This window comes from Onychomys torridus, chromosome 7, assembly GCF_903995425.1.
Source record: "Onychomys torridus chromosome 7, mOncTor1.1, whole genome shotgun sequence".
In the NCBI taxonomy this organism is placed as follows: domain Eukaryota; kingdom Metazoa; phylum Chordata; class Mammalia; order Rodentia; family Cricetidae; genus Onychomys; species Onychomys torridus.
In genome coordinates this window covers 78,945,042-78,969,788 of record NC_050449.1, presented here as the reverse complement: position 1 = coordinate 78,969,788, position 24,747 = coordinate 78,945,042, and the positions used below count along the sequence as shown (strand labels likewise).

Below are 24,747 nucleotides of genomic sequence, written 5' to 3'. Positions count from 1 at the left end.
CCCATAGTCCCCTTTGCGGGCATTCCCCTAATGATCTTTAACCACCTACTCGCCCACTTGTTGAGTTCCTACCACCTTTTAGTAACACCAGCCTGAGGACCAAACCTTTTACACAAGAGGCTTTGGAGAGCTTAGTAACGTACTGACTTCACCTGAGGTCACATACCACTACAAATCCTTCGTTTGTATTTGAAAATGGAATGTTCTGTTTTTAAAATTATTGTGTATGCCTGGCTTGCCTGTGACAGTGCTGGTTTTGATGGGTTTTCTGGTGGAATTGTTAGTGTCATTAACTAAAGTAATATTTGGATGTGAATGATACGAGCACCATATTAGGCCCACAGGCTACATTCTTTAAATTGAAAGCCAAGCTCTGGTGGATCATAGCTAGCAAGTTGTTTGTTTGTTTGTTTGTTTGTTTGTTTTAATAAAAAAGTTAATTATAGAGAATGTTCCGTTTTGAAAGGCCGGGAACAGGAGCTTTTATAGGAATGGGAAGAGCCTGGAGAATGCAGAGAATGGTAGGGTGGTGTCATGAAAGCTGTCTCTAGACCTGGAAAAACCTTACCGTAGTGGAAGGACAGCATGGGTGGGAATATGAGTCAATAGTGGACATGAGGAGATGGGCTGTCCGAGCACAAGTGGAAAAATGCACAGCCATGCCGTCCCTTGGGCTCAGTATGTGTTAGTCTGAGCAGGTCCTCAAGGGTTTTTACAGTGGTATGCCATCCCTTCCGTTTTTTGTCTAAGAGCATAAAATGGTAATCTTCATAGGTGTTAATGACTGACGTTTAGAGTATTCGAAAGATGTTTTTCCTTTTCTAGCTTCTATGTGGTAGAGCTAGATTTTGTGGTCTTGAGGAGTGGGGAGCTTTTGCCTGCAGTGAGGGAATAATGGTGCTACTAAGACCTAGAGAGTGAGTCTACCTTCTGGTCCTATTGTATTTGGAGTATAAGAAAATTGAGTCTGTTCTACTTGATGGTATAAACTTTAGAACAAGACTTTAAAAAAGAAAATTCACTAATGAAAGGAAATAGTATTATTTGTAAAGAAATTGAGGATCAAGGGAACTTTATTTACTATAGAACATGAGTAAGGCAAGCTGTGTGGACAGGTGTGAGAAAAGAAAAGGTTTGTAAATTTCAGTCCAGGAAGCGGAAGCTGGATGGGAATATTTACCCAGCACAGTTGGATGAAGAGCCAGCCCCTTTACTCACTGAAAAAGGAGCTCTGTAGTATAGCACCAAATGAACTGAACATCATGGGGCAGAGATAAAATCGTTACATATCCTAGAGAACTGAAGTGAAAAACTGTCTAATTGTCTAAAAATTCAAAACATTAAGTTCTGGTATCATGGGTTGTTTAGTAGGAGAATAAAAATGAATATATAGTTGAACCAAATATATTTGTTTTGACTCAAACAATTTTTTTTCTTTAAAAAATTCTATCTATAAACTTGGATTGGCTTTTAGCCTTTCTTTTATTGTATTTGTGGTACAGCTAAATGAGTATTTTATATTACTTTTTTTGGACAGGCATGTGTTACAGAACTCTGAGTCACCCCTTGATTTCTATAGCTCAGTTTATAGTTTTCTTATCTTCCGAAGGACCGTGCCTTTCTGGAGAATGATTCTAGGATTTCTTCCTTTCTCATCTTTGTGCATCTTAGAGGAAGGAGTTGTAGAGCAGTAAGGCAGAGTGACGGAATGCTGGTGTGAACGCAGCAGATCATGGCCTGTGGGGTGGCCTGTGAGCATGGGCATGTCTACAGCTGCTGTGAACTGAGTGTCGCTGCCTTCTCACGATGCAGTAGTCTGCCTGTTTGAGTATGCTTATTTGTGGAGTATGTGAGTGCCACGTGTGTGTCAGCAGCTGGTTGATGTTAGGCACCAAAAAAAAGAAATGGAAAAGAGAAAGACTTGAAAACAAATACAGAATTCTTTAAGGCTATGTAATGATATAAAAGCTATATTTGATTAAAAAAAGGATACAGGGCTTCTCCAGCTGTGCATTATCAAATCTATTTTCTAAAAATACTCTTTTGATGTTTGACTGTTTTATTAATAACACAGATTCTGTTTGATAATCTTACTCTCCATTTTGCATTCTGCTCAGTTCTTGTTGTTTAACACCTCACTAAACTGGAAAACAAAGGACAATGATTTTGTCATTGAGGACTGAAAGCTTACACTAGATTACACTATATACTTCCCACTATAATTGCTCTCTTTCTTCCCCTCCCATGTATTTTATAGGTATATTTAAAATGAGGCATATATAATTTTTATTTTTATTTAGAACACTTGTAAAGAGAATAGTATAGTGAATACCCCTGAACACATTATCTAACTTATACAATTAACAATATTCCTCTTAAAGAAATGAAATAAATGTTTTTTTTCAGAGAGTTTTAATAACATAATTCCATTTTCTCCTTAGGTGGTGCTTTGCAAATTTCATTCAGTGTTTCTGTCCCAGAAAGGGCAGGTTTATACCTGTGGGCACGGTCGTGGTGGACGGTTAGGCCATGGAGATGAGCAGACATGCTTGGTAATTGAGTCATTACATAGTAGACATCAGTAATACCTTGATGAATTGAAAACATCAATTAATTTTTTATCCTAACTATAAAGCAAAATAATGTTCAAAATTAGTAATAGTTTTAAGAAATCTGCTTTCTAGTATATAGCATAAAAATTAAAGACTTAAATAAAAATGAAAGGATCTCAAAAATTGGCATAACAGCAAATACTGAGTAAGGAAAAATATATGTATTTATAATATATGTATATGTGTATATATAATATATGTATGTGTATGTGTATATATGTTATAGAATTGAAATTAAAGGTCAGACTAATTGTAAAAACCTTTCTCTGAAGAAATACAGATTTTTATTTCCTTAAAATATGCATGATCTAAAAAAGTGAAAAATAATTTTATTATTAGAATGTTAGTTTTTATGTTAGTGGTAATTGGAAAAGGCTGATTTTTTTTAAAAATTATTTATTAAAGGAAAGAAAGCTATAACATTACTAACCTCCATTTCTTGGGGATTTGGTGAACTGTTGTTACTTACAGTGAACCTCACAATGGTCTGGTCAGCTGCAAGGGCTTCTGTCTATATTATGTGCATTACAGTAACACTAAGAAAGCAGTCATTTATTGATTGCCTAGTTCTCAGATAAGGGAAATGAGGAAAAGTTAAAAATTTGATTGAGATCAAATAGCTAGTAAGTGGCTGATGTGAGCTTTGAGTCCAGTATGAGTAACTGCAAAGAAATAGGATAGTGTATGTTTGGTTATTAGTTAGGGTTTCTGTTGCTGTGAAGAGATACCATGCAAGGCAGCTCTCAGTGGAGAACATTTACTTGAGGTGGTGGCTTACAGTTTTAGAGGTTTAGTCTATTATCATGACAGGGCGTGATGGAGTACAGTAGACATGGAGCTGGAGAAGGAGCTGCTATCTATTGATATGCAGGCTACAGGAAGTAGACTGTCTCACTGGGTGTAGCTTGAGCATATGTGAGCCTTCAAAGTCTGCCTCCACAGTGACACACTTCTTCCAACATAGTACGCCTACTCCAACAAGGCCCTACCTTCTAATAGTACCATTCCCTTTGGGGACCTTTTTTTTTTCAAACCACCATAGGCTCCTTTTCCTTTTATTCATGCCACTAAATTTGCATTTGGGATGCAGTAAGAAGGACTTAAAAGTCACTTGAGACCCACCAGGTTGGCTAAGCAGGTACTGCTAGGCCCGACATTATGTGATTGGTGCTCGGATTCACAGAAGGAGACCCCACAAGTTTTCCTCTGACCTCCACATACGTGCCATGTGATGCACACACACACACACGCGCGCGCACGTACATGCATGCACACATACAAAGAAAAAATTTAATAAACAGTTTTTAAAATGTTTTAAAACTCACTTAAATTATTTGATTGAAGTTCCCTACTGGTCTTCTATTCATTTTGCTCATAAACCATGAACATAATTTCATTAGTTTACCTGCCCCTTGATGAGATGCAGACTTTGCCTTTGGAAGGGGAAGTCTTCTAGTCGTACCATTTTAGATGTAGTGTCACAGAGTCTGTGTGCATTTTTACATAAATGATCACTACTGACTAGTATATTATAATAAAATTAACTGTGCCCTAGGTTCCCAGGCTTGTGGAAGGATTGGCTGGTCACAGTTGTTCCCAAGTGGCAGCTGCCAAGGATCACACTGTTGTGTTAACTGAAGATGGATGTGTTTATACATTTGGTCTCAACGTTTTTCACCAACTAGGAATTATTCCCCCACCTTCCAGCTGTAATGTACCCAGACAGGTAAGCTTCTGTTTTTAGCCAATAAGGTGTCTATTTGCTTATAAAATTTATATAGATAAAAGATGTAGCTTATTAATGGAGCAACTGTACCTACTTAATTAACTTCTCTTCAGTGATATGATACTTACTTCTCTGATGTGGCATATGCAGCTTGGGTCCTGGAGGCCTGCCTGGTTAGCAGTACCAAGAGAAGGAAGAAAGGACAAACAGACATGTGTCTAGGGAAGTTAGGATGGGATCAAGTGGCAGTGTGCTTACTCTGATGAGTGGTACTACTACCCCCGCATCCTGGAACCTCAGCATGCACATTAGGTGCAGCACAGGGGAGGGCTAGCTGGTCTTGGTAGGAGGTCTCTACATAGTCCCAGGCTGTGAACATCCAGGAGGAGGAGAAAGCTGCAGTTGTTCATAAACACTCATACTCAAGCTCCTGCGGGAAGCTTTGCCATTGTTCTTGAGCTTCACCCAGGTGAGGCTCTGCTACTCCTGTGGTTGAGGAAGTAGAGCCCTCTACATGGCTGTGCCCATGTCAGCAATACACATTAGCTCAAGACCTCACTCAGGGTTTCCTCTGCTCCCTATGTTTTTCTTTTTCCATAAGAAAATGACAGTACAAATTAGCATTCATTTGAAGTTAAAAATGAAAGCACAGGGGAAGTTATGCACTTGGGAGATTGCTTATTAAATTACCATAGAGTTAACGTTAAAGATGAAAAAATAATTACTTGTAATTGTGTAAGTGTACCTGAGGGCAGGTGCCTTTTGGATGTCAGGAGAGTCTCTTGGAGCTGGAGTTATGGGTGGCGGTTGTGAACTGTCCGACATGGTGCTAGGAACTGAACTCAGGTTCTCTGCAAGAGCAATGTGAGTTCTCAACTCCTGAGCCATCTCACCAGCCTGCAGATTTAACTTTAAATGTTTAGAAGCTGAGATGAATGTGGTTTGATTTTTTTTCATTTTTGTTTTCCCTTTTTTGGTGCTAAGAATTGAAGTCAAGGTTCTTGCAAGTTAGACAGGATTTTTACCACTTCAATTTACTCTCAGACTCAGATTTTTGAGTTTGAAACTTGTTTTCCTTAAAAAGAAATGTATCAATATAACATATACTTACACAAGCAAGACTCTAAGAAAAAAAGCCTTTGCATTATTAAATGTGTCTCTATTCAAGTGTCACACTTGCTGACAAGAGGGTATGTGGGTCAAAGTTCACCATTCTCTCACTCCCCTCAGCACATGACCACCATCAAAAAGGTACCTGTTCCCAACATTTAGAAACCTTACATGGAGTACTCAAAATTGTTTTATTAAACTCATCACCCGTGACAGATATTTTCAGTGCATCACACTTTACAACTTACATGTCTTATGTGTTAAATTCCCTTTTGGTTTAATCCTTTGTATCTAAAACTGTCATTGAATTGACAGTTTTAATTAAGTGTATAAATCCTATTTTTTCTTCTGAATTGCTAGTGGGTCAGTAGTATTACTCCAGGATATTTGAGTGTAGTCTCTAGTCTTATTGTCAACTTGTGGGTATTTGGTTTTGTGGAGTTCTTTAGCAGCAGCAAATGGATTGCACTCCTTTTTTATTGTCATTAAATGGCCACCTTGGAATCCTAGGTTGATAGGGAAGCTTCGATTTCCCGGGGTCACATGGCAGTATTTGAAGACAGTTTCAGCAGGAGTGGGATGATGGTGCTAGCTAGTGGGTAGAGTCCAGGAATGCAAAAGACAGTCTTTCATGAGAGAAGATCATCTGTGCCAAAATGTCAAGCGTGTTACCATTGTGAGATCCTGGATTTGGTAGATTAAAAATGACTATCTATCTATCTATCTATCTATCTATATATATATATATATATATTTTTTTTTTTTTTTTTTTTGAGCTGAGAACCGAACCCAGGGCCTTGCGCTTGCTAGGCGAGCGCTCAACCACTGAGCTAAATCCCCAACCCCTGTATATATTTTTTCAGAATGATTATTTTGTAAATGTTTACTATTACTAAAATCGTAATGATTTGAGTTTTATACAGTGCTGGTTTAGTTTGTTACAACTGATCGCTGAAACTGGCTTCCTCAATGTGTCCTGCTGATCTGGGTCTTGGTGTGATGGGGAGGTGTGTTGGTGGCTGAGAAGACAGTGGTTGTGAGGAGGATGTTTATTACCTGGTGGACTGTACCTTAGAGAAGATTGCACTAGATTTTAGATCCGTAGTCACCTGCAGAGTCTTACTTCTCATTTTGAATAGATACAGGCAAAATACCTGAAAGGAAAGACTGTCATTGGAGTGGCAGCAGGCAGGTTTCATACGGTGCTGTGGACTCGAGAAGCCGTTTACACACTGGGACTGAATGGTGGACAACTGGGTAAGACATTTTTCATGGCAATATCTACAAACTACAGTCTGATCTTGGAATAGGTATTTTATGGTTTGCTTATTTGTGTAAACTTTTAGGTCACTTACTGGATCCCAATGGAGAAAAGTGTGTCACTGCCCCTCGTCAAGTCTCTGCCCTTCATCACAAGGATATTACTATGTCTTTGGTAGCAGCAAGCGATGGCGCCACTGTCTGTGTTACCACAAGGGGAGACATTTACTTACTTGCGGACTATCAGTGCAAGAAGATGGCCACTAAGTATGTATATTTCTGGAAAAGAAACCTGTCATTGTGAGAACTGATTTTAGATCTGCTCACCAGCATGCTGTGCTTCACAAGAAGACAGAATGGAAGGGAAAATTAAGCATGGTTTTCTTTGATGAGTTTTTGTTTTTGGTTTTTTGACAAGGATCTAGTAGACACATAAAAGTTTTGTTTGCAAATTGTAGAATACTGTTTTTGAATCATATTTAACATAAGCTATGCCCCACAAGGTTTAGTTTCCTTTTTAATGTATCTGGTACACATAATTAGACTAATCCTCATTCTTGCTTTCTATCAGGGTCACTGTTTTGTCTGCAGACTTTACTGTCTTACCCACTGTTTGTTAAAACAGTTGCTTACCATAAACACTCTTTCCAGGCTCACTCTTTACATCTGACTGGTGTGCCGCTAATCCTTACCGTGTACACTGTAGCTTGTTGTGTTTACCATGCTGCAGTAACATGCAGTGAACTAGCTGTTACTTGGGATATCAAAGAATACAGAATCAAATTTAGGTATGGGTGCACATGCCAACTATAGCTCTCTGCCTTTCACTTATCATGTGTTTCACCTGTGATTTTGTTTAGAGTGATACAAAGAGCGGATGTTTAAAAATAATTGGGAAGTAATCTTGTGTTCCTGATACATTATGGTCTTTAGTCATTTATTAATTTTTATCTGATTTGACAGTGGTGTATTGTTTTAGGTCTTCCAAAGTATTCACCTTTTGTAGAAAATGTTTTTTGTTTCAGACTGATATTTAAGAGCAATATTTGAGCAATGTTTCATTTTGTCATATTTCATTAAAGTAGGGAATAGAAGTGTATAAATAATTTTTTACACAACTATAACTGATTTCCTGGAAAAATATAACTTAGCTCTTGGAAACACAGAGATTTAAATTTGAGTGCAGTGAATGTGTTCTTGCTTAGGCATGAAGGTGATGATGAGATGGTGACTTCTTCAGAGTGTTAAGACATCAGGTTACCATGGAAACTTCCCTGTCTGACATTGATTGTAGGTTGCATTTTAGTTTCAGAATCATGGAAATGTGATCACATGTGTTTCTTAGAACCAATTAAGTAGGTGTGAGTTGACTTGTAGAATGTTAAGTTGTAGTTTTTAATTAACATTTATAAAACATTTTAAAGTTTCCCCTGAACACATGAAGTTGTATAAATATACCTTCCTTCCAAATTTTCACTAAGAAATTGTTTCAGTACAGATTAAATTACTACATTGTAACTTTGAAAATACTGTTTTTTCAAAGCAAGTAAACTTTCTGAGAGGTAAGACAGTTGTAAAGTAGCAGTGGGCAGGCTCTACCCTATGTTTTGCATGTTAAACACGCAGAAGAACAAATGTGTGGCTGATGGATGCGGTATTAGCCGAGGCGATGACCTTCATGGGATGTGTGACTGGTTAGGATCAGCCATATTCAAGAATTTCTGGTTTTTTTTTTTTTTTAAATATTTTTTTTTTTCTGTTAAGATATGAGCATATTTAGGAGTTGATAGCCTTGCAGTGAATGAAACTCCAAGTGAATGTGTACCTAGCAAGTGGGGTTTGGGAACCCATGGTGCGCGAGGCTCTGAGAGGAACGACATGCTGTTGGAAGGAGGAGCTGCCTGGGAGGGACTCAGGGAGGAGAGGGGGCTCTTCCTGCTTTTCTCGACAGTCATTGTTTGAGTTATTATTTCTATAAAATTAAGCATGTGTGTTTTAGAGAATGCTAATTTATGATTTTTTTTTCACTCAGACAATTAAACTTGAAAAAGGTTCTTGTGTCTGGAGGTTGTATGGAGTACAAGGTTGATCCAGAACATTTGACAGAAAATGGGGGCCAGAAAATATGCATCCTTGCTATGGATGGAGCTGGAAGGGTGAGTCTCCGTTATGTTAAAGGCTAGTAACACGCTTTGCATAGAGGTGATAATGTGATGTATGTGGCCTGGTTTTTGACGGTTGCTGCTGATGCTCCTTCCCTTCTTTGACATGCTCGTGAGGAGCCAGGGTTCCAGAGACACCCAGGACTGTCTCTAACCTACCGGTGCCAGTACTGTTGCTAAACTGCAGCCTAAAGCTTCATTTCCTCTTCTTAATATAAAAAACAAATAGTTTGAATTATTTGGTATGTAAGGTGAGTGTCCATAAACAGAGTTGAAAGGTGTAGATGGAAGATAATGTCATATAGTTATTTTTATAACAGTAAACAGGCAATATATTACACATTTGGGCCACAGTTGAAAAGATTGTCCCCAATTACAGTTTTATATCAATGTACACATAGTGTATGTGTATAGAGATTATGATACCCTTTATTCTATTACATATATAAAAAATATTGTGCTTTTAGGTCTTATCTCTTAACTATAATTTTCATCCCTTTTACAAGTATATCATTGCATTTCTCTAATGGAACTGCCAGTTTTAGATGTTTTTAATTTTTAAATTATGTGTATGAGCACATGCTGTGGTGCACTTCTATGGAGGCCAGAGGAAAAGTTTGGGGAACTCCTTCTCTTTTTATACTATGTAAGTCCTGTGTATTGAATGCAGGTCATCAGACTTGGCAGCAAGCACTTCTAACTAGTAACCCATTTCACCAGCCCTACCTAAAATGTATTTTAATTATATATTTAAGGACATGCTTAATATAGGTTCATAATTATATTCTAAATTATAAATATTTTAAATTTTAAATAATATTATAAAGTTTAAATATATTTAAATATAATGTATCTAACTTTCATATTAGTAATACTGATAAAATTACACACTGGTTAAGAAAATAGTTTTCTTCTGATAAAATAATGACATGATAAGATATTTTGTGAGGTTTACATAGTGATATGAAGCTTCATATTTTAAAAATTGAATAATCATGTCTGGACATGTTTGTCAATACTACAGAGTGCCCCTTCCCTCCTCATGGACCGTCATAGACTTTAGGAAGGCACAGTAGTGCTTTCCTGTAATCCTAGCATGCTGGAGGCTGAGGCAGAAAGGTTGTGAGCGGAGCCCATGCTGGCTGCATAGGAAGATGTAGTGCAGCGTGGACTATTTAGAAAACCCTGCTTCAATCCTATCCCTCAAAGATAAACAGATACAAGGTGTAATTGCAAAGCTCCACCTGCTGGTATATTTATAGGCACAAGTTGTAGCCATTATTTTCAAAAATTGATTAGGAGGAGACAGACTTTGGAAATGATCAGTTTTAACTGGTGGAACACTCTTTAATCCCAGTAGTTAGGACAACGAGACTAGGATTCATAAATTCTTAGTCTAGCCTGGGCTGTATAGTAGGCGCTGGGTTTAAAACAAGTCAACAGCCCCTCCTTCTCTGTCAGCAGTTTTGAACTTAGAACGTGCCACATGACCAGACAAAGGCGTGGCTTCGCTTCTGTAGCTGAAGTTGTGCAGGACAGCCCAGCACCTGCCCCTCGCATCCTCTACCTTAGCACCTCTCCCTGTCCTATTCCCAGGACTTCTAGGAGTCACCGAACTGGGGTGACCTCTTTATCTAAGACTTTGTTTTACTTATACAGTTAAGTGTATCTTCTTTTTACCCTTGAGAGTGGGTCGGATTGAGTTTGGTAATTACCTGACATTAAAGTGTTGGCTCTAACATTTTAGTATGCTATAATACTCGAGCAGGACTGTTTGCCCCAAGCAAGTCATATGGAAAACAGCTTCTCCTTGGGGGAGTGCCATGGAAACACATTTAATACTTCATGTTGCTTAATCTACTCTCCTGAAGGATGTAATACTCCAACATCATCTTGATTTTTTTATTGTAGCTCTCTCTCTTTGTTTTTAAGATTTGTTTATTTTATGTGCATTGATGTTTTGCCTGCAACTATCTCTTTTTTCCTGTGGAAGAATAATCATTGAAACACACAAGTTAAGACTTTTATTTTGACAGCACTCTTTTTAAATTCAGATTTCGCTTGTTCTGATGCTGTGTTGCTTTATATTGTGCTGTGGTTTGGCTTCATTTTAGGTGTTTTGCTGGAGATCACTTAGCAGCTCTCTGAAGCAGTGTCGATGGGCCTATCCACGCCAGGTGTCAATCTCCGATATTGCTTTAAATAGAAATGAAATTCTGTTTGTCACACAGGATGGGGAAGGATTTAAAGGGAAATGGTTTGAAGACAAAAGAAAGAATTCTGAAAAGAAAGGTCAGTTTGTATGATTGTACTTAAGAACTCCAGTCAGCTGTTAATGTGACGGTACTGCTAGGTTTACCCCTAAGCATTGTGTATTTGCCTTTGTGATTAGTTCAGTGTCTATCTCCTGTAGATAGAAGGTCACTCACGGTACAGGGCATGGGTATTCCTCTCTGTTGTTTGTATTTAATGTATTCTCTGGCACATAGTGGTCCTTAGTTATATCCTCTTGAACCAATAAATTAATTGTTACATGCATACAGTATATCTTAAAAACATTTATGATTATTTCAAGCATTATAGATTCTTCAAAATTATAAAAAAAAGAAATTTTACATAATATTGATTTATTGTGTTTTATTTCTTTATAGATGACTCATGTCTGTAAATTAATGATATAAAAATGTGGGAGATGAGCTCCCTATTGCCAGGCATCATAGCTTATAGAGCCAAAAGACACATTTTATTTCAAAGTCCCCTGAGACAGATAACTAATGTAATGTACACATGAGTTTCTTAAGAGCATAGGGATGGGAATAACAGTGTTAGAGGAGGCTTAGTAAAGTCCAGGAGACTGAAATAGACTACGTTTGAAAGTGTAACCGGAGCACAGGTCTGTCTTGTAAGAAAATTTGCGAGTCTTGAGTTTTACATCACTCTTTAGTGGTCTGATAGAATTCATGGTCTCATGCACCCTCAGCTGCACTTTAGTGGTTTCACCCTATACCCTTCCTGTACATCTAACAGTTACCAAGTTGTGCTACTTCTATCTTAAATGTGTTTTTTTTTAGTTGTTCCTTTCTCCTCTCCGGATTGATTGCTACAGTCCCAATCTATATCATCTTTTATTATTTCTGTGTGTGGGATTAAAGTAATAGAGTCTTTGTGTATATTGTCTGATTTAAAATCTTTTTGTGCTGCAGCCAGAATAATTTCTTTATAAGTGCCATGTCTACATGGAAACATTTTAATGCTTTGTTTTTATAGACTGAATTTGACTAGTTATTTCTCTGAGGTATGATTTCCTTCCTAGATTGGACTATTGAGGGTCGGGGCATTTCAGTCCTACTGGCTCTTGATTGCCCTTTATTGGTGATCACTGAATCACAGTAGCACAGTGTGGTCATTGGCGTATTTTCTCAGAGTCTGCAAGAGAAAGGAGGGAGCTTGTGGCGACCCTTAGGGTCATACAAAACTGATGTGGATAGAGCTACCAGTGTGAAAGGTGACTTTGGCTGCAGTGTGGAAGGTGTTTATTGGGAGAAGAAACTGGCTAATACTGAAAATTCTCTGTATGTGTAGTAAGTCACAGCACCTATCTGTGGAAGATGGAGAGGTTCTAAACTCTTCAGAAGGACTTCATGTGTACTTCTATATTTTTCACATCATTTTTATTCCAGTTGCTCCTACGTCTTTTTAATAATTTCATTGCAGCCTTGATTAATGATAGTTCATTTATTTTCTTTTTAGCAGACATTTTACCAAACCTACGTCATCCCTCACCAGATGTGTCTTGTGTCCCCGACACAAACGGTGTGTGTGAAAGAATCCGGCTTGAGAAACTTCCTTTTGCCCATAGAGCTGTTAGTGTCAGCACAGATGCAAGCGGGTGCAACTTTGCAATCCTACAGTCAGACCCCAAAACAAGGTATAACGGTCTTTAATACATTCTGTTTTTAGAAGGAATAATCACTAGGCCTTCTTCTGTTTTCAGTAGCTCCTGATGCAAATTAAATTGAGGAGCTGTTACCAAGGTCTAGAGACCATCAGAAGCGAGTGTTTGTTACACTGGGGATAGTGTATGTTCCTCTACTTTATAACCTGATTTTGAAAACATTCAAGAAAAACACACACACCTACATAGGGGCTGCCTTTAGTACATGTTAGACTTGGGGTTCTCAGATTCTGAAGAATGGATTGTAAATATTTCTTTAGGTAGTATAAAATTTCTGACTCTTAAATGTGATAATTGACAAAAAAGAGGTGGTGTGGTCACATGTTGAGTAGAATCCCAGTGAACATGTTCTAACTACATTAGTAGAGAGAGAAGATAAACATCAGGGGCATTTTTGAAGAGGGAGGAGGGCCTGGAAATCAGGTGATGATCCATTTTGGTTTGCCCAGGTTAACAGTATAGCACTGTGAGTGTCCTAAGCTGGGAACGCCCCCAGTCCAAGGCAAAGCAAGAGCATCAGTCTCCTTCCTTGGTGGAGTGAATGTAGATGAACAGGTTGTGATTATAGGCATATAGCACTCGGGGTTTAGAATGATATATTTTTACAACTATTCTTGATCTGTGATCTTCTTTTCTTAGTTCCTGTTTTTCCTTCACTTGTAAAATAAGTTATGTAAGAAAGGAAAAACTTTGGAACTTTTCTTATTTTTATTGTTTTCAGTTATGTTGTTTAAACATTATATAAAATCAAATAAGAAAACCATTAAAGGGTAATTAAAGTATTTAATATTTTTTGGGTGATATTCTTATATTTAGAAAACACCAGAACATTTCTAAGTTTAAGTAAACCGTTTCTTTTCAAGGGAATCAGCTTGGGATCCATTTTCTTGTTTCTTCAAAGTAGTAATTATCTTTGTTTCATTTCCAGCCTTTATGAAATTCCAGTTGTGTCTTCTTCATCCTTTTTTGAAGAGTTTGGCAAGCTTCTGAGGGAAACAGATGAAATGGATAACATCCACGATGTGACATTTCAAGTTGGCAACAGACTCTTCCCTGCTCATAAATACGTTTTAGCAGTGCGCTCTGACTTCTTCCAGAAATTGTTTCTTTCAGATGGCACTTCTTTAGAACTGACAGATGTGTACCGGAAGGATGAAGATGCTGCAGGGTGCCATCTCTTTGTGGTGGAGAAAGTTCATCCCGACTTGTTCGAATACCTCTTACAGTTCATGTATACAGATACCTGTGACTTCTTAACTCATGGCTTCAAACCCAGAATACTCGTGAACAAAAACCCAGAAGACTGTAAGGGCTCCCCAGATTCTCATATGAATAAAAAGAATTGCCCTGCGGATGATAACCAGAAGGCAGCATTTGAGGTTTACAAAAGCAACCAGGCTCATACATCTAGTGAAAGGCAGAAAAGCAAACACAAATCTTCCAAAAAGGGAAAAGGTGTTGGGGAAGATGATCCTGTAAGGATGTTGCAAAATGTTGCAAAGAAATTTGGCCTCAGTAATTTGAGTAGCAGGTACAGTTCCTCATCCTCTGCTTACCTCATTCAGTCCTCCTGTGAAGTAGTTGTTGCTTTTTCTTTCTTTCCTTATACTCCCCTCTCTGCCTTCCCTTTTCCTTCTCTCTTTGGGAGAGAGGTACTGCTGTTTTCTGGTACAGTTACCACTTAGGGACTAATTCATTTGAAATGAAAGAACAGAAAGGTTGCTGGTGGGTCTCAGGTGCTATGCCCTGAGTGTGTATCAGGGAGAGTGGCGAGTCCTGTTGTGTGCTGGAAAGATCTTGGGTGTCAGAAAGACCTACACAGTGTGTGCTTTGTCTCAGACCTCAGTTTCACAGTATGTAAAGTCCTTGTGTTGTTGATCAAGACTTGCCATTGAGTTATCAGAGTGTCTCATGGCACTTGTCACATTATGAACCAGCACATAGGCTCTTTCTCTCTCAGGCTTTCATATGAAGCTGCTTGTGCTGGAATAACCGTTGTCGTTGATTTGGGGCAGGGAGGACAGTGTACTGTGATCCTACTGGAAAATACAGAAAGACTGCGTTACAGCTTTGATTTGTCAGTAATGATATCAAGCATATTTTAAATTCAAATTAAGACTGATATATTATAGATTGGAATGAGGTTTGTTGATACTTTCTAGGAGAATGACAGAGCTGTTTAACTGTAAGCCTGACTGTTAGATTTTGTTGTGTGTTGGTCTTAGGAGAAGACTATATCCACCTGTTGTTAATTTACATTTTTCCTTGATAGGTTAGATGGAGTCAGATTTGAAAATGAAAAAATTAATGTTATTGCGAAGAAAACTGGTAATAAACTGAAGCTAAGTCAGAAAAAATGGTAAGTTAGTAAATGAGGATCAGCCTTGCATATGTAGATTTTTGGCTCATGGAAATGGAGCTGCTTGCGGCTTTCATGAGAAGGGAGATCACTTACCTCTGCCACTTTAGGGCTTTAGGAAGCCATTGAGTCAGACAGAGCACTAGCTGCTCAAGTCATTGACAGAGATCATTCTTTCAGGTTTATTCAGCTGAAGAGAGGGATTTTTAATTTTTGCTTTTTTCTTAGTTGTGAATCTTACAAGTGAGGTTTTATGCAGACCTCATCCCTCCCAATCAAACTATTTATGTATTTTCATTATGATTATGATGGTTTTGCTTAGTATGCCTTTTTTTTTTCCAGAATAAATAGACTGTATACATTGTTAAAAGTTTTATGTTAAATACTTTATAGATGATAAGCCTTGAAGAAGGATACTGAAAATTTCTAAGGATTGCTTGGTGTGCAATAGGATGTTCAAAAAAAAAAAAAAAGAATTAAAGGGCTTGGAGTGTACCACTAACTGCCACTAATACAAAAAGAAATCAAGTGCAATTAAAAAGAAAATCAAATGGAAGGGTTTTAAGTTTGAATATTCAGTTCTCCTAAAAAAATTAAAGGTGATGTGGCTATTACTGTCTTTCCTGAGATCGTGAGAGATGAGGTGCATGTGAGTGAGTGGTTCTACTCTTGCCTCCATTTAACTAAGATTCAAGTTCAGCCAAATCCTTAGGCTTCTTTACCCCTATGCAAATGTGAAGAAATTGATCTGTGTTTGAGTAAACTTTTTTTTTCCAGTTCATTTTTGTATGATGTTACCATGAAGTCTGTGGATGGAAAGGAATTCCCCTGTCATAAATGTGTGCTCTGTGCAAGACTTGGTAGGTGGCATATTGTTAGCTGCTGGGTCCTTTGTTTGGGTTCAGCTTCTCTGTTCTCACTGCATTGTTTTTCTTCCAGAATATTTCCACAGCATGCTGAGCAGCTCGTGGATTGAGGTAAGGTGTAAATAGAGAGTGTGCAGGCATCTGCATATCTGGAGTTAGGGGTTAGACATTAAGACATTCAGAATCGGAGCGTGGTATTTTGGATTAGTTCTTCATTTCTGTGTTGCCTTATGTGTGTCTAAGTTTGCTAGAAAATACCATCATATGGAAGCTAAAATTATTGCCATAAAGCTACTTAAAAATCACAGTCTCACCACCATTATTGAGACACACATTAGGACTGTCTTTGTGTGTCTTGTTTTCTGAATGTTCTATGTCCTGTTTTCATGTTACATTTTAAAATTAAGCATCTCATTTTAGATTTGTATTTTATAAATTATTCCAAGGGTTTTTTATGTTACTTCCTGTCCAAAGTTTTCATAGTACTAGATCAGCTTAGAGTTTGATAGTATTTTGTTGTTTCAGGTTAATGAGTTTGTTTTGTCTTATGTGCTCCTAGGCCTCCAGTTGTGCAGCTCTGGAAATGCCAATACAGTCTGAGATTCTGAAAGTTATTCTGGACTACCTCTACACTGATGAAGCTGTGGTGATCAAAGGTACTAATGTCATAGGAGAATGATGAAATCAACAGGAATCATAGTTTCCTCTTGTGCTGTCTTTAGAGGTTTAATTTAAAAAGTAACAAGTTATTATATAGTAATCAGCAGGAAAATTACATTTTCATTGCCCTGAATCATTTAGAATTGTGTGTCATGGTTGAAATTAATGTAGAAATTTCATCTCTAGCTAGCTCTGTGTTAAGATTGGTGAATACAAGGAGTGTAATTTTTGACAAATTGTCTATGAAATTTCCTCTTTCTAATAATGTGTCAGCAGTGAGACAGACTCAAAGGAAGTTTGTGAAGGAAGTGATTTGTGCACGTTGTCAAGCAGAACTCATGCTTTGATTGTGGCTCTGATTTGCTGCATTTCTTCTGAATAAAATTCGTGGGGTTCATTGTGCCATTAGTTTTTAGGCACAGATGTACATTGAAGATTTTTTAAAGTGAAAAGACCCTCTTTGCAAGAAGTTAGAGTCGAGCGGAGGCGAATCAAACTGTGTTAGAAGACACCGTGTCTGTGCAGGGACAGTACCCCGTCTGCAGGGGAGAATCTGGGCGGTCCTTGTTAAGATGCTTTCAACTGAGAGTGAGCGGCAGAAGATTTGTGTACCTGATGTGAAGCTTCAACTTCAAAATATTTACTTGTTATTTATATATTTGAAATGAATAGTCTATTTTAAAAAGAAATGTAGATATTTCTTTTTAAAAATTGAGACATTCATATCTAATAAATTACACATTTCTAAAGTACATATCTGTTGTTATAATATAAAATTGTGCCCTTGTTACTGTTTTCAAATTGTGCAGTATTTTCACCTGTAGATTAATGTGAGAAAGCTGCCATTTTAACAGTAACCTGAGTATAGGGCATTGGGTGTACGACCATAGTTTTAATCTGTTGATTTTCGTGTATAGGTTTTGCAGTTACTTCCTTTGTCAAAATAATTATTCTCAGAATTCTTTTTGCCATTATTTTAAATGGAAATGTTTTTTGTCTTTATTTCTTTTTTAAAGTAAGTGTGTGTGTGTGTGTGTGTGTGTGTGTGTGTGTGTGTGTGTGTATGTTGTAGGTACTCCTAGAAGCCAGCTGAGGGTGTCAGATAACCCTGGTGCTGGAGGTCAGGACAAATTATTGGAGTTGGTTCTCTCCTTCTACCCTGTGGGTCTTGGGGATTGAACTCAGATTATCACACTTGGTGGCGAGTGGATTAACCAATTCAGCCATTCTGCTAGCCCTTACTATGTTTAGAAAAAGTGATTTTCTACTTTTCTAGTTTTAGGGGAGGTTTTTACTATCAAAACAAGCCTGTTTTAATTCTAACTCAATGTCAGTATTAATCAAAAATATACTTTATAGTCTCCTTTCCACCTACTTTGTTCTGTTGTCATTGTGTCTTTATATAATAGTGTGTGCCCATCAACGTAGTCTGTTATTAATGTATACATTTTTGAAAAAAATTGTGTCATCAAGGAAAAAAATAATTTCTACCATTGTTGTTTGGTTTGTAGTTATGTTTATGATATTTTGTCTTTATAATTTAATTGAAACTTTTTGTTCTTGAAAATTTCATGCATGTATACAATGAAGTATGATCATATCCAGCCCTGCTTCTCCCCGCCCCTCCTCTCATGCATCTCCCAACTCTCTCCGCTCCCAATGCCTTTTGTTTTTCTTACTTGTTTATTGTTGATGGACCACTAAGTGTATGTAGTTAGTGCTTCCCATGTGTATGGCTCTGTGGCCCTGCCCTGGAGAATGGATGACTTGACTCTCTGTTTGTTAGTCTAGGAGTATTTCCTGATGAAATGGGAAACTATAGACAAGTCAGACATTCTAGTAGCCTTTTGCACTGAAATAATCACTTCAGATTGATCATTTTATGGTCCCATGGTGAAAATGTATGAGCCAGGTGTGGTTAGTGGTTAGTGCCAACTTGATAGAACGTAGAATTAACAGGGAGGGGGATTGTGCTCGCCAAGGATTGTCCTAAATATGGCAATGGAGACAGGAAGACCATTAATTAAGGTAGAAGAACCATCCACTGTGGGGGCAGCATCCCCTGGACTGGGGTCCTGGGTTGTCTGAAGAGAAAAGGGGGCTGAGCAGCAGCATGCATCTGTTACTTTCTTCTCACTGGTGACAGTGTTACCAGCTGCTTCAGGCTGCTGCCACCTGACTCCTGCTGTACTCGAACTGTGAACCAGCTGGAACAAACCCTTCCTCCCCAGGTTGCTTTAGTTGGGGTTTTTATCATAGTGATAGGAAGAGAACTTTCAATACCAAGGCATTTTAGGGGACTTTTTTCTAGTTGTCCACCTGAAAGGTACAGATAATTTGATGTGTTTCAGTTTGTTGTAGTTGTCTGTCGGACATGTAGGGAAGAATCGTAAGCCTCTGTACCTTGATGTCTTAACTTTTTGTTTTTTACTAGTAAAAATGGTTACAGAATAATAGTAATTTTTTTCTTTTTCTTTTTCTTGTTAGAGTCTCAAAATGTGGATTTTATTTGTAGTGTTCTTGTAGTGGCCGATCAGCTTCTCATAACTAGATTAAAGGAGGTTTGTGAAGGAGCGTTGACTGAAAAACGTGAGTAATTGGAATTAGAGTACTACCATGTTTTCAGATTGATCTAGTTAGTGTACTTTATTGTATTAGCTTTATTTTTCCATTATGGTGAAACACCGTTGTTATATGTGTGTGCTTTTAAAAAAGTCAAGATGGTTGGGCATGGTGACACACACCTTCAGTCCTAGCACTTGGGAGGCAGAGGCAAGTGTATCTTTGTGAGTTTCTCTATACAGAGAGTTCCAGGCCAGAGCTTCTGATCTACATAGAGAGTTCCAGAGCTGCATAGTAAGACTGCCTCAAAAGCAAACAAAAAACAAAGAACGGGCAAGACATTTAGATTATTACATGCCATCATTTGTAAACACATTCTTTCCTTAGAAATAATTGAAAACATACACACCTTAGATTTAGAAAATATTTTTATTAACATGCTGTGAAACCGTAAATAATGACAGTGATATCCAGTTTATTTGGGGATTTCAATAGTGAAGGTTTGAAGGCAGGCTATTACCATTATCCTGGTCTTGATTGCTTACTTTTTCTTTTTTTTAACCAACCCTTTTTCTGTTTGCTGGAGATTTTATATACTTCTCCCTTTACCTTATCTCAACAATATCAATGGACTTTTTCATCTTAGAAATGAAATATTAATTTTTATATATGGTTTACCTGTTGTACCCTGCTTCTTCTAGCTGTAGAAATGACTTAGCTGTGCAGGCCATGTGTTTTCCATTTGTCCACTGTTTGGTTCTCACTGTGTTGAGCTCAGTGTTACTGATCCTTTCAGTACCACAGAGGTCTTGAAATGCCCTTTTTCCTTTCTTCATCTAGATAATTTTGTTTATTCTAATATGAAAGTTGCAGTTTTCATAACCTGATATGCAGACTTTTAAGCCAGTTTTATATGTTTTAGTTCATGGCTACTTTGGGAAATATGGAAGAAGTTCTGCTAATTTATTTATTTTTTTATTTTTTTTTATTTTGATAGGAGCTTGCCAGGCTCTCTCGTCTTATGGGCTGTCTTCTTGATTACTAATAGGCAAATAGCCCTGAATTTCTTTCCATAGGCAAGAAAAGATGCTATAGTAAAGGACTTCCTGTGGCACAGATGTACAGTATGCACCTAGGTACTCTCATTGACTCAGTGGTCTCTGATGACCTCCTGGGACATTCCTTCCTAGTCTTAGCTGCACAGTTGATTTTACTGCTAGGTAAATTCCTAGCAGAAGGGTTCCATGGAAGCCTGTCTAGTCATTACATACATCATTTCCAGCTAAAATGGTTCAAGGAAAGCTTTTGTGTGATCTGCTTTTGTTTTGTGAGATGATTTCATCAGTTTTAGCTTAGTCAGAGGGAGGCAGAGACTTTGACTGTGATTGCAGCTTGTGACAGTTTAGGGGAGAAAGAAAAAAGAAATGGGAGAAGACAGGCTGTAAAAAGCAGCTATATTCTTCTGTTGGCTGGAACTCAGTATAAGTAAGAAGAAGAGAGTTTTGGGTACCTGGAGTTACAAGCAGATGGAATATTCTTGGAGGGTTTCGAGCAAAACAGCATTTCACATAGATAGAACATTACTAAACGTTAGTAATCCTGAGCTCTTGTATAGTTTTATGCACTGGCATGGACAGTACTACAGTAAGATTTAATTATATTTTCATATATACAGACTAGTCAACATTTAGAATTAGCTTGACAGTTTCTCCTAGACTTAATGCCTGTTTTGGTTTGTAGTTGTTGGTTCCGAGACAAGATCTTACTATGTAGCCCAGACTGGTGAATGCATAGAAGTCCTGCCTCAGCCTCTTGAGTGCTAGGATTGATTACAGGGTGTTCACTACTATGCCCAACTGTCTTTTTTAGTGTTATAGAATACTGTTGTACTATGTGAATGAAAAGAAATGTTCACTGGTGAAAGTGAAGAATATTCAAGGCTTTTGGGAGGAAGAATGGTAGTTGTCATATTTTTGGTTGTGAGCTATCCCTCCAGCCCAGAATGGTAGTTCTTATGTATATGCTTTCCGCTAACACGAATACCCTTGTGTATTTTGTTTTCTAAAACTTTTGTGTATGCAAGCTTATTTTTTCCCCTCAAAACCAGTCAGTAAAAATTACTTTAAAATTGTAATGAAACTTGTTTCTGTGTTCACTTCAACATTCCTTTCTTTATTTAGAGAACAGTTTTCTTGTTTTAAATGTTGAAATCTTGTAACTTTGGAATGCAAGTATTTCACTCGCTAAAGTATATCACTTTTCATCTAATTTTGCAAATCTCTTTTCTCTGTAGTTACCCTTAAGAATGCTGCTATGCTGCTGGAGTTTGCAGCAATGTACAATGCTCAGCAGTTGAAACTGTCTTGTTTACAGTTCATAGGGCTGAATATGGCAGCCTTACTTGAAGCAAGGTTGGTTGAGTTCCTGTGCTGTATGATTTTTGCACAAGCAGATGTTTATATGTAAATAAAAGATGGACTTGGATGTTAAAAATAAATAATGTATTTACTAAGATGGAAAGAATTTGACAAATGCTAAGGAGTCATCACTTTCAGAATTATAGGTACCATGAAAACTTCCAGTGTTTCTAACAGTGATTTAAAAATTATTTTTTTGAGACAGGTTCTGGCTATGTGGCCTAGGGCAGCTTTATGATCCTAATCATTAGGGTTATGTTTATGAGGCCTGTTTATACCTGAATTCTTTGTTTTTGGTTTTTAATGAAAAATTTTAAACCTAAAGAAGATAAAAATTTTACTTCTCACTGTTAAGTCAGTGGTAAGAAAAATGAGGCTACATTCGTGAGCAAAAATTTTTGGAATTGGAGTCTTTGGTGCCAGTTTGCATTTTAAGATATTTAAGATAATTTATCTTCTCCTTTGTTCTGTGTTTTGTTTCAGTAATAATAATAGCTAATACTGCTTATTATATATGTAGTTTTATATTTTGTTTGAGTAGTTACAATAATTAGTATTTAGTGTTTTATATATACTGATCATTTTTCTAAAAGTGTTACATATACTAATTAATTTTCACATACTTGTGAAATAGTTTTTCTTAATATTCTTGTACTACAGATGAGAAGGTGTGGTGATGTTTTATTTGTGATCTAACAAATAAAGCCTGAAAATCACAGTGTAGAGCTAATCCACTAGTTAGCCATAGAGGTCAGACAGTGGTGGAGCACACCTTTGATCTCAGCACTTGGGATCTCAAGCCTTTTATCCCAACACCAGGGAGGCAGAGACAGGAAGTGATATGGCTGGGTGGAGAGAGGAATATAAGGCCACAGAGATAGGAGCTCAGGCTCCTCAGGTGGTGGCTGTGGCTTGCTTTTTTTGTCTCTCTGATCTTTCAGTATTTACTCCTATAGCTGACTCCAGTTATATATTATTAAGGCCAATTAGGATTCATGCTAAAGAAGGCTTGAGGAACTTTTGTCCTTTTTAATTTGGGAGGAAAGAAATGAGAAAATCTTGATTATTACAAATGATAGCAAATGACATGGAGGTGCATGCCATTAATCTTAGCAATCTGAAGGCAGAGGCAGGTGGATCTTTGTGAGTTCAAGGCCAGCTTGGTCTACATAGCAAGCTCTAGGCCAGACAAGGCTATATGGTGAGACTGTGTATCAAAACAACAATAAAATGAATAAAAAAAGCAAAACAAATAACAACTTAGCTACCCACTTTGCAAATTCAATATGATCTTTAATTAAACTTATTCTAAAACATTGAAATAAAGTTCTCTCTGCTGTTTTCTTAAGATGAATCACGAATGGTCCCAATCACGAGCTAGGACTGATTTAAAGAAAATTCTATTGCTATTTAGGAATTACTTTGTAATTTTTAGAATTAAAATTAAAATATATTAGAAGCTGGTTAGGTTTCTGGACTTAATTTTATTTTTGACATTAGTGATTCTCTTGAGAGCTGGTTTATTATTCAATATTGTGAGATTAATCTCATTCAGTTTGTCAGATAAGAGGCTACCAAAAAAATAAAACAAATATCAGTTCTTTCAAAACTACTGTAATAGAAAATTCTATATCACATGGTTATTCTATTATACTAAAACAGATGCATCCTCTGAGCCACTACAGGATAGATAGCTCCTGCTGTGGGAATGTCTCTGAGCAATTTTACATGAGTAGACAAGCATAAATTTGAGTGTAAAGTTAACTGTTCTTAATCAGGTATGTGTCTGCTAAAAGTGAAAACAACATGTACAGAAATATTAAGAAAAGGAGGGCTGTATCAAATTCGCTTAGCATTATAAGCTAATGTAAGTAATTATCCTACAAGTGTTGAAAACTTGTGGTACAAATTTGAATATGAAAGTTGCTTTGTACTAGTTGTAGAAATAAGCTTTAAAAAACAACAGTATATGAATGCATACACATAACACTATATATAAAACAACATACACACACACAAATTGATGTAAGCTTTAAAAAACAACAGTAATGAATGCATACACATAACACTATATATAAAACAATACACACACAATTGATGTAAGCTTTAAAAAACAACAGTATATGAATGCATACACATAACACTATATATAAAACAATACACACACACACACACACACACACACACACACACACACACAAATTGATGTAAGCCTTGTTTTAAACTTTCATTGATGCCTAAAGTATCTTTTGGAACCTGTGAGACTTGAATTTATAGTTGATGTAATCCATTTTTCATTTTATACTGGAAGATGTTAAGATTCAGAAGCAAAGTAAGCTCTTCTTGGTCATGGAGATAGTTGAGAGTAGTGATAATTTTAGGTAGAACCTTGATACTCTGATGCTTAAGGCAGTCTTCTATCATTATACACAGTTAGACGTTACAGTTTGCAGAAGAAGATTGAGAAATGAGGACTTGATATCATGTTACAGAAGAAAAGATCATGTTTATTCCCCTTCCAAAGACTTGCTTTAGTTTTATCAAGATATTTGTATAATATGTGTGCTGGTTACCTGAAATCCATAACATATAACTACATATTTCCAGAGGGAGTTTTCATAGCTAGTGTATGTAAACTTGAAAAATAACTTTGTTACTTATTTGACAACTTGAAATAAACATACTTGACAATCCTGATAGCTGCTAAGTCATTTGAGTTTAAGCTAAAATTTATTTCCTGTTTTTCAGGTCTCTTGATGTTTTAAGTGAGGATGTTTTGAAAGATCTTTCCACATTTTACCGAAAAATGGTAATATTTTTGTTTTCTCAGTATACTTTTTGTAAGCTAAGGTATTACGGTAGTAGAATATTTTAAGGTGTATTACTTTTGTTTATGTTGACTTTGTTTAACTCTGAGCTGTGTTACTGTGCCTGTCTAAAAAACGTGATGGTCTAATAAAGAACTGGCCAATAGCAAGACAGGAGAATGGATAGGCGGGGCTGGCAGGCAGAGAGAATATATATATCTCTTATAATTTCTTTATAATAAAAATTGCTG

General features: G+C 37.1%; 1 protein-coding gene across 3 annotated transcripts in view; it reads left to right on the top strand.

Moving 5' to 3' along the window:
* The window catches only part of Ibtk (inhibitor of Bruton tyrosine kinase), a 66,498-nt gene that overhangs the window by 13,819 nt on the left and 27,932 nt on the right, over positions 1-24,747 (top strand). Inside the window, exons 5-19 of one of the 3 annotated variants that reach the window (XM_036192756.1) lie at positions 2,442-2,552; positions 4,168-4,338; positions 6,588-6,705; positions 6,795-6,975; positions 8,741-8,864; positions 10,985-11,162; positions 12,624-12,798; positions 13,754-14,356; positions 15,098-15,184; positions 15,962-16,044; positions 16,124-16,161; positions 16,610-16,706; positions 19,198-19,299; positions 21,566-21,683; positions 24,438-24,498. In XM_036192756.1, coding sequence (XP_036048649.1) covers positions 2,442-2,552; positions 4,168-4,338; positions 6,588-6,705; positions 6,795-6,975; positions 8,741-8,864; positions 10,985-11,162; positions 12,624-12,798; positions 13,754-14,356; positions 15,098-15,184; positions 15,962-16,044; positions 16,124-16,161; positions 16,610-16,706; positions 19,198-19,299; positions 21,566-21,683; positions 24,438-24,498 — 2,247 coding nt within the window. Of the gene's footprint in view, positions 1-2,441; positions 2,553-4,167; positions 4,339-6,587; positions 6,706-6,794; positions 6,976-8,740; positions 8,865-10,984; positions 11,163-12,620; positions 12,799-13,753; positions 14,357-15,097; positions 15,185-15,961; positions 16,045-16,123; positions 16,162-16,609; positions 16,707-19,197; positions 19,300-21,565; positions 21,684-24,437; positions 24,499-24,747 lie in introns of all 3 variants that reach the window. The other 2 variants (XM_036192755.1, XM_036192757.1) reach the window with 2 other exon arrangements.